The 9,183-nt window shown below is 50.7% G+C and overlaps 4 protein-coding genes and 1 non-coding gene across 5 annotated transcripts; 1 reads left to right on the forward strand and 4 right to left on the reverse strand.

Moving 5' to 3' along the window:
- Positions 1-88: 88 nt before the first annotated feature.
- Positions 89-1,240, reverse strand: QC764_606330 (uncharacterized protein; the record flags this gene model as incomplete). Its single annotated transcript, XM_062949135.1, has 1 exon — positions 89-1,240. The coding sequence occupies one exon, from the start codon at positions 1,238-1,240 to the stop codon at positions 89-91; it is 1,152 nt and encodes a 383-aa protein (XP_062797788.1).
- A 715-nt stretch (positions 1,241-1,955) lies between these two features.
- On the forward strand, positions 1,956-2,048 carry QC764_0095800. Its single transcript has one exon. It is a non-coding gene; the product is annotated as a tRNA-Ile (tRNA).
- A 2,015-nt stretch (positions 2,049-4,063) lies between these two features.
- On the reverse strand, positions 4,064-6,294 carry QC764_606350 (uncharacterized protein). Its single transcript, XM_062949136.1, has 4 exons — positions 5,906-6,294; positions 5,470-5,848; positions 4,542-5,397; positions 4,064-4,488 (listed from the first exon to the last, which is right to left on the reverse strand). The coding sequence occupies exons 1-4, from the start codon at positions 6,115-6,117 to the stop codon at positions 4,268-4,270; spliced, it is 1,668 nt and encodes a 555-aa protein (XP_062797789.1). The 5' UTR covers positions 6,118-6,294; the 3' UTR covers positions 4,064-4,267.
- A 478-nt stretch (positions 6,295-6,772) lies between these two features.
- QC764_0095820 (uncharacterized protein) lies at positions 6,773-7,262 on the reverse strand (the record flags this gene model as incomplete). The annotated part of the gene is made up of 2 exons (XM_062940989.1): positions 6,773-6,874; positions 7,017-7,262. 2 exons carry the CDS (start codon positions 7,260-7,262, stop codon positions 6,773-6,775), a joined length of 348 nt encoding a protein of 115 aa, XP_062797790.1.
- Positions 7,263-7,281: 19 nt separating this feature from the next.
- Positions 7,282-7,725, reverse strand: QC764_0095830 (uncharacterized protein; the record flags this gene model as incomplete). The annotated part of the gene is made up of 1 exon (XM_062940990.1): positions 7,282-7,725. One exon carries the CDS (start codon positions 7,723-7,725, stop codon positions 7,282-7,284), a length of 444 nt encoding a protein of 147 aa, XP_062797791.1.
- Positions 7,726-9,183: the final 1,458 nt, after the last annotated feature.

Raw genomic sequence — 9,183 nt, forward strand, 5'->3', positions numbered from 1 at the left:
AGGGGAAACAGGCTGTTGACGCTGAAAATCTTTACTTTCTATTCATGTACTTTATCCAACCTGCTCGCTATGCAAAAGAAAAGTAAATCTAATTCCAAGCCTTGATCCCCTGGCCGTAAACCTTCTCAAACTCCTTGCTAAATGGCTGATCAATGTACCCCTTGGGGCTCTTGGGAATGTAGAATGACGACCTGTCATACTGGTTCAGATCGATACCCTCCCGGATTCTGAAAACGATGTCTGGCGTGGAGATGAAGTACCGGCCAAATACCGTCACCACATTATCCCTCTCCTTCAACTCCTCGTCAACCAGCTTCCTGGCAGTCTCTGGTGTCAACCCGCCAGCAATGAGAACTGGCCCCTTCCAGATATCCAACGCGAAGTCTAATCTCTCTTCATCGTTGTCGTTCGCCTCATCTCTGTTGCCGGCAATTCTTGTCTCCACCAAGTGGAGGTAACTCATGTTGGGGTGTCTCTCGTTGATCTTTCTGATGACATCGGAGAATTGGGGAACCGGGTTCTTCATCTTCATGCCCTGGAAGACGCTCCAAGGGCTGAGTCTGATGCCGACCTTCTCCTCTCCAACGGCGGCAGTAACGGCGTCAACAACCTCGACGGCAAAGCGGGAGCGGTTCTCGATGCTACCACCATACTCGTCGGTACGCTGGTTGGAGTTATCTTGGATGAACTGATCAACGAGGTACCCGTTGGCACCGTGGATCTCAACGCCGTCAAAACCGGCCTCAATAGCGTTCTTGGCGGCTTGGGCGTATTCGGCGATCTTCTGCTTGATATCGTCGATTGTCATCTCCTCTGGGGTAACAACACCGTCGGTATCTGGGATGGCAATGGCTGAGGGTGCTTTGACGGTGAAGCCCTCCGCCTTGGCGACGTCACCGAGGGCGGCACGGCCAAGCGCCCAGAGTTGGAGGTAGACAAAGCTGCCTTGGTCATGGACGCCGTCTGTGATCTCTTTCCAAGCAGCGATTTGCTCCTTCGACCAAATACCCGGGACGTTGTTCATGCCACCAGCGGTGGGGGAGATGAAGGTACCCTCTGTTACCAAAAGAGTCCCACTGGGAGCGGAGGCGCGCTGTGAGTAGTATTCCTTCATGAGAGGAACAATTGGAACGTGCTCGTCAGTGGATCGGAAGCGAGTGAGTGGCGCCATGGCGATACGGTGTTTGAGGGTGATGGAGGGGGTGAGCTTGAGCGGCTGGAAAAGTTTTGAGTCCGACATGTTGAGCGTTTGGTTTATTTCTTGTTGTAGTAGTTGGGTGAGGGTGAAGTGTGATTAGAGATGCTTCAGGGTATCTTGTCGTGATCTATATGCTGTTGAAGGTAAAATGAATTTTGTTTTGTTGTTGAAGGCGAAAGCATGGTTTTATAGTAGTTGAAACAGGCTTATAAATCACCTCGTCGCAGGCGTGGAGAATGTTGTTGACTTCCAAGACTTTTTTGCAGCTTCGAAACAGTTCCAGGTGTGGAGTAATGATGGCCCTGACATGCCTGCACTACCGGAATTCCACTGTTTTTCCTGATGGCCAAAGATGCTGACCTCTCATGGTCATCGAGTACCTGCGAATCAGATTTTGCTACTTCAATGGCGTCATGCTCCACACCGGGTATTCCGATAGATCGGTAGCATCTGTGCAACGCCACATCAAAATCTCACAGCTCTAATTCGTACAAGCATTTGTAACCGTCTTGGTTTCTAATCCGGGATTACTAAGTTGACCAGCAGCCGAACCGAGATATGTCCGGTGTAAGCCTGATTACTGAGACCCGACCTGACTCCGACGTAGGTTTTCCCTCTCTCTAACATGGACCATTCATCGTGGATAGGTATAACGGGGAAGCTTTTGACATAAAGCAGTCAACGAAAATGTAACCATCAATTACAGTGGCCCACTCGATTACTCTATCTTCCAGCTTACAATGCATCAATCACCCAAGCCCGATTAGCTCAGTTGGTTAGAGCGTCGTACTAATACTGGAAACAGCATATAGTAATGCGAAGGTCAACAGTTCAATCCTGTTATTGGGCATCTTCTTTTGATTTTTCCTTCCGATATATCATCTTTGAGCTTCCACCCTCTCAATGATGCAAGACTTTTTTGCTACTTAAGCTCTATCTCTTCCAGTTTCATTACTTCTCAGTTTAACATCCTGTCTCCAATTTGCTCCGCAATACATCACCATCCACAACAGCGGACTAAACCCCAACCATGCCCCGGCGATGCTCGCTGACGCCCACCCCATTCCAGCTCGCTCAATAATAGGCATCGCGACTGCAGTAACCCCAGCAGCGACCACACACCGTGCTAATTTACTCGCTGCAACCGCCGTGGCTGGGCTGTCGGGATGGGTGTTGACGACAAGAACATTGAGCCCATTGATCGCTCCAGCAAAGAACACTCCCAAGAAGAAGAGAGCAATCTCGATCCCAACCAACGAAGAAGAAGAGAACAATCTCGATCCCAACCAACGACGACTTCGTTTTCACGGTCCACCTGTACGCCACAACAGTCCCAAAAAGAACATATAACGCACCGAGCGCAACTTCCAGTCATATCTTCTCGATAGGAACCTCCTCTAACCGCTGCTGCCTGTCTAGATCGAGCTTCAACCCCAAATTCCGTGCCCATCGTCCAAAGTTCTAGTCGAGAAGCCATCCTACCGTCCATCGTGATGCGAGCATTCCGGCTGCCAGCGGCAGGTAGCACACACCCACGATTATGGGACGGAAACTGAACCGCTCGGAAAGTTGAGAACCGAGCGTGATCAACACCATTAAATACCCGCCCGAGAACAGCACTCCAGCCATTACTGTCACAAACGCCTCTTTCTCTCCCAGTATTCTCGCTGAGGTGTGTATGCTGACCTTTTTCTCTGCTGCCTCCTCCATGGTATATCTGCCTTCTTCCTCCTCTGTCATCTCGTGCCTCTTGATGTACTTCAGTACATCCCACCCCATCCTACTCCACCGTTTCTCGGATCTCACTGACCCATCGCCTACCACGTTTCTTCCTGTCTCCGGCAACAGCAGCCACGTTAGAGCAAGAACGTTAGAGCAAGAACGTTAGAGCAAGAACGTTAGAGCAAGAATGACCCCCGACAACCCAAGCAGAAACCAGTATGTCCCCCTTCAGCCGTGATACTCCGTCATTATCCCTCCCAGCACCGGTGTAAGAGCAGGACCGAGAGTCAACCCCAGCGCAGCATAGCCGATGTATTTTCCCCTTTCGGCTATGGCGATCATGTCCGCTACGACTGCACTCCTCAGGGAGATTGTGACCCCAGCTCCAGCAGCTTGGACACATAATAGCGATATCAAGGCCGGAAAGGAGGATTGCAGCGCAGGCCCTATGTTAGACAGTGCGCACAACGCCAAAGAGAAAAGATACATCGGTCGTTGGCCATAGGAATCAGAAAACGGAGCGATAAGGGACGGTGTCAGCCCTGAGACAAAGGTGTAGACTGTTATTGTCAGGTTTGTTAACGACATGGACATGTGTAGGTCCACAGAGATGGCGGAGAGGGCAGGGAGGTTCATGTGCCCTGATAGGGGGGAGATAATGGCGAGGAAGGTGACTGAGAGGGTGATGAGGATTTTTGAGGGGTGATGAAGGCTGAGTAAGGGGGTTCTGGGTCGGCGTGGCTTGTTGATTCAGAGGGTGTTATGGAGGGATGAGGCTCTGTTTGTGGTGCCTGTTGTGTCACCCTTGGGATGTATGTCATTGTCGACCTTGGCCATGATGAGTGTGTCGATGAAGATGTCAAAGAACTGGAATAAGGACTACAATCAGAATTACGACGTGAAGTTGCAGTTGTTGTTCTGACATCCTAGTAAGAAAGGCACAGCCAAGGTATTACACCGGTCAGCACGAGGATTCTCATTGTCAGAACTCAATAGACCTTCGATGTAACATCATCATGTTGCTCTGTGGAATACCAGGCTAGTGCAAGGGAGTACGCACTTGGTGTCTCTCATGCTACTGCAGTACCTGCCTAAAAGACAGACGTTGCCTTTTCCGGCCGAGCTGGACGTGGACTGGTTCCTTTGAGCTCGAGTTGAAATATATATCCTGCTGGCATCAGACAGATGGATGAGCTCGTAAAAAAAAAAAAGTCGTCAAGCTAACCCAACAGAATATCCAGATTCACACCTCAAAAGATGACCAGCATACACCTACCCCTAACGATAGCTTACAGACCTCTGAAGTTGCTCAAAAGGTGTTTAAAGATAGGTAGCCAAGAACCGCAATTACCATCGACGCGTAAACCGCACCCTCATCTCCCGATCAGGCGGCACAGAAGCCGCACCAGCATACTTGACATCGTTTTGCGCCGGTCTGTCAGAGGGAGTCCCGTCTTTATTAACCCATCCGACCAATTCAAGATCAAATCTCGCCACAATGATGGCTGTTGTCAGCATGATCTCTTGCTTGGCAAAGTGTCGTCCGGGACAAATCGAGATACCGCCGCCTAGGTGTCTGGGGTAAGCATCACCAGGTAAATGCAGGGTTAAGTAAACGTACCATACGGAAACCAATCATTCTGCCTTCCCGCCATGGAGAACTGCGGCACTTTCTTCACGTTGCCATTTTCGTCTGTCTCGTCGACGTACTTGAGGTGTCGTGCTGCCCAAAACTCTGTCGCGGGATGGTCCTCGTCGCCCCAGACCTCCTCGTCAAGATGGGAAATTTCGGTGCAGGCTTGGATGAGCGATCCCTTGTCAAGGGTAAAATCCCCTAGCTTGACCGGGGCTATCGCCTCGCGGGTGACGTTCATGGAGACGTGGAGGCGTATGCACTCTACGTAGATAGACTGTAAAAGGGGCAACGCCAGCAGTTTCTGCATATTAATTGTGCGTGCTCCTGTATCGGGGTCAGTTTCCAGCACGGTGTTGACCTCTTCCTGGACAGCCTCGAGCAGTGACTTGTCTTCGATGACCTCCATCAGACACCAAACGGTGACGGGAATACTGTTGGCGTTTGTTCCGAAGAGCATCGCCACCATGGTCGAGGCACCCATCGCCTCGGTGCTGAACCCGCCTTGCTTCATCCACCGTATCATTTCCCGTTGGAAGGTCGAGCCCATGATTGGCTCCCAGTTGCCGTGGTCAGCCTCTAGATCGAAGCCCTTCGCGAGTTCTTCCTCGATGTACTGTTTGCAGGCGTGGCGAAGACTGTCCCGAGTTTCCAGAGCGGAGCGGTTCATCCACCGCGGAAGACCCCAGACAAGGCTGGCGGCGACTTTGTCAAAATCCCAGAGCCAGTCGATTAGTTTTGGCCAGCGGGCGAGGATGCCTTTGCCGGCTAGGGTTGCTGTTGCTGCGGTTGCCATGTGGACATTCAACAGTTGTTGGACGCCCTCGACAACGCCTTCTCCGAGCTAGAGTCATGATGGCAACAATGGTCAGTGCCGCTTGGTTGTTTTGGAAGGAGATCCAAGGTCAATACGCACCGGAAACTTCCCTTCCAACTCTTCCGCAAAGAAGCGCTGGTATATGGCTGCGAGCATATTCGACTTGGCCGTTGCATTGAGGTGATCATGGAAAACGGCATGCATCCCCGCAAAGTACCTCTGCTCAGGAGGAACGTTTTCGTAGCCCGGCAACGGCACCTTCCCTCGCCCAGAGTTGTCGTTGAGAAACTTTTCGCGGTCGGCAAGGGAAGCGCCCCACAAGTTCTCATAGATCAGGTGGAAGAATTTATCTGACGAAATGGCGGGATTGGGTCGGAAGAGGGCTTGGATGTGGCGCGGGGAGGTGACGAGGTAGACTTTCATCCAGGGTGTGAGGTTCCAGGCGAGGATATTTTTGGAAGTTTTTCGGAGCTGAGCTCTGAAAAATAGGGGAGTTAGTGCGAAGATGAAAAAAGTAGAAGGGGGAGGGACCTACTTGGAGCGCTCGTAGAATGTCTTCATGTTTGTCATGTAGTGGTATGTGTTTGTGACATAGGGGATGGTAGAAGGGAGTTTGGGAACCGCGGTCTTGTCGCCAGATGAGCGGAGGAGTGAGATGGTAGGGAGGAGCAGCATGGCGATGGCTATGAAAGTTGACGTGTAAGGCCGCTCAGTGAGCCATTCACTCACGGGGGAAGGAGACGCCATGCTGCTGAAGTTGGTGATGGTGTTGCTCGGAGAAAGAATGGCAAGGAGGGTGGATGAAGAGATGGAGTGAAATCACTCTGGACTAAGGTACGTGGGTGATGAGTGAGGGCTCGCGAGACCATCACTTTATTGGTGCTTGCAGCTTAAGGTACCTTAGGTGTGATTCTCCACCGTGGGAACTTTGGAATGCCGGCCGCTATCAACCAACGTCAAAATTCAAGTTTTCAACCCTGGAAAAGTTCTTGTTCATGACAAAGCGTAAGCAGCGCCGATGGCACTATGCAGGCAGTGCATCAATACCAAGCCAGTGATGGGTGACCCCGCATTCATGTTTCACAAACCACCTCCTCTAGTGGACGTGGCTTGGGTTCTGCACCAATAGAACCGTATGGCGGCAGCTGGTCCGAACATGAAGTTCATGACCTGGATGCACATACTCTCTGTCTGGGTTCCATCACACCAGGTAAGTTAAGTAACAATGCTGATACCCACCTACCTTATTCACTATCCTCTACCGCCTCATTACTACGGTCTACCTATCCATAACTAAAACCCGACAATCTTTCTAGGGGTGTATATCAAATAGCAATCTGTCTTCTCTCATTCAGCACGTATCTACTGGCATGGTTCCCACGGGATTCAATCTGGCCTCGCTTTACAGACCAATCCACGAAAGCCAAGATCCACTCTTTCTTTGCAACCTTGCTTCTTCCATCAACCTTAGCAGCTCTGTTTTCTTGTCCTGTCCAAACACCTCCCCGTGTCATAGTATATACTGTGCCTGAGGTTATGTGGGGCTACCATTCAGGTTGCTACCCGGTGGTTATATTCTGGGCCTGCAGGGCCGTAGTAGTTTTATTATGTGTAGCACTTTGTAAATATACACCGTTCCATAACACCCCGAGTATGCCCTCTACAGTCAGTGGCTTGCTTGTATTGTTGTCAAACCAAGCCGTAGAGTTTGCATGATACCGTATCATCAACTTGCAAACACGGAACCATACTTCCTTCAACAACTTGGTAGCCTCGTTCCTGAGGGCTGATTCATAGCAGGACACCAAGAAGAGCGCCCATACAGTCCTCCCTTCGTTGAGATGAACTTGCTGGTTCGGATTTGCGCCTCTGTCCAAGAGTGATTGAACCATTTCGATGTCAATTCCACACTTATCTCTTACCGAGTGGGACGACATCGTCATGGGAGTGACCCTTCTTGGGCGGAGAGCATAATCCAGTAAAGGCCTTCCCGACTTGCTTTTCAGAGTGCCTGGTTCGGCGTCTAGTTTTGTCTTGACATACTTGGTGAGTCGAGCCTCTATGGCCAGGGCCAAAGGTACAGTTTCCCCCCTCTCGGTACTCGTCGAGACCTCGTGCTCGAGGCATGTCTCGAAGGGGAGTCCAGTAGTCTCGCATGGATCTCGCCGTGGAAAACTTGTTAACTCTGTCCATTTCGTACAAGGCAAAGGCCAGAGGTGACTCTGAACAGGTGCTCCGCTTCTCAGCCTCGTGAGCGTAGTAGATCAGCTCATCGACGATTTGAAAGAGTCGTGTAATGTATGATGCGTTCCAGGCTTCGATTAGGGGTAGGCTCTTCAGAAAAAAGAGCATCATGTTCCCGAGAGAGACAAGAGGATGGAAATTGGACCGCAGTTCCTTGAGCAGTTCCTCGTAGTAATAGTCTCTCAGATAGTCCCGGACTGTGCGATGTAGAAAATCCACTGGGTGATCCAGAAACACCCAGTTCAAGACCCTAAAATCGACACCATGAATTTCCCTTTCCTTCTTCGGAACTGAGCGGCTGCCGCCTTGGGCTGAGCCAGACTGAGCCAGACTGAGCGAGGGGGTCACAGTTCTGGGCTGCCTCGGCTATAGTTGCCACAGGTCTAAAATGGCGGTACAGTTACGAGGACCAAGTTTGGGACCTCAACCACTACCACCTAGCCGCGCTTTCCTTCACTCTAACTACATGAGAAGAAAGAATATGCAATTTTAATGTTGAAAAATCATGGATATTATATTCGGATTTCAATGTGCTGCTCTCGACCTTTCCCAGTGTCTCTCAACCCGTTGCACCCAGGTTAAGTTGTCCATTTTTCTGAATAACTTATCATTTTAGACACTTCTTTCACCAAGCGTAATAATGATTAGGTAGTGCGTTATGTATCATCATAGTTTAGCGCCACGACTTAGGATTGCCAAAGGAGGAAAACGTTTGTCACGACAGTTATCACCTGTGGCGGACAGGCCACCATTTGGGCCGGAATAGCCCGACGTGACCCCGATGCACCCGCGTAAAATAGTGCAAACCACAGTGCGGGCGACTTATAGCCCGAATTTGGGACAGCAGTTGGAAACTGCTAAGAGGCGCACAGTGCTCTGATGGCCCGAATCCTGGACCACGGTCCCAAATCTGGCCCAGGATGTACCAGTACATTCCCTGGGATAGTACACAATACCCCAGCTCGAAATTTGGGATGGTGCGTGACATACCAGCACCGATGGGATGGTACATGATATACCAGCACTAATGGGATGCCCCACAGTATACCAGTACATGATAGGCATGAAGCTCTCTTCATGACGGGAAAAAGGTGTTCTGGCTTCTAGAAACACAGCTGACGCCTTTCGGGAGGGGTTTCATGCTGCCCAGCCACAGGAGGCTCTCAACTTCTGGTTTCCATTAGCAGTCTAACCAAACTAGGTATTGCAAGAAGCCCCTCCCACTCAGCTGAGAGGGTTGACCTCCTTGCACCACTCACAGCATCGGTGCCAAGCAAGTCTACCTGACTGAAGCAGCTACCTAAGCTTTGGGATGGGTGAGTACCCAAACCGTTTCATTTTGAACCCGAACAATCGAGCCAGCCAGTGAAGAATTTTTCCAGCTTCTGACACTGTGTGATGCCATATAAGATACGGCAGAATTACTTTGCGAATCTCAGAACATACCCACAAGCAGGCGGTTGAGCTCACCAACTTCTCAATCCTACCATGCGTCGCCTCTCCGCCCAAACTCAAACGCCCAAGTGGTCGGAAACCCGGGAAGACCTGTACGCACTGCCCACTCATCAA

This window comes from Podospora pseudoanserina, chromosome 6, assembly GCF_035222485.1.
Source record: "Podospora pseudoanserina strain CBS 124.78 chromosome 6, whole genome shotgun sequence".
NCBI classification, from domain to species: domain Eukaryota; kingdom Fungi; phylum Ascomycota; class Sordariomycetes; order Sordariales; family Podosporaceae; genus Podospora; species Podospora pseudoanserina.

Bases quoted from the DNA above. Each gene is read 5' to 3' on its own strand.
- QC764_606350 (XM_062949136.1), bottom strand. From the start codon at position 6,117: ATGGCGTCTCCTTCCCCCGTGAGTGAATGGCTCACTGAGCGGCCTTAC. The intron at 5,849-5,905 runs GTAGGTCCCTCC...CCTATTTTTCAG, and splicing joins ACATTCTACGAGCGCTCCAA to AGCTCAGCTCCGAAAAACTT. The intron at 5,398-5,469 runs GTGCGTATTGAC...TCATGACTCTAG, and splicing joins AGTTGGAAGGGAAGTTTCCG to CTCGGAGAAGGCGTTGTCGA.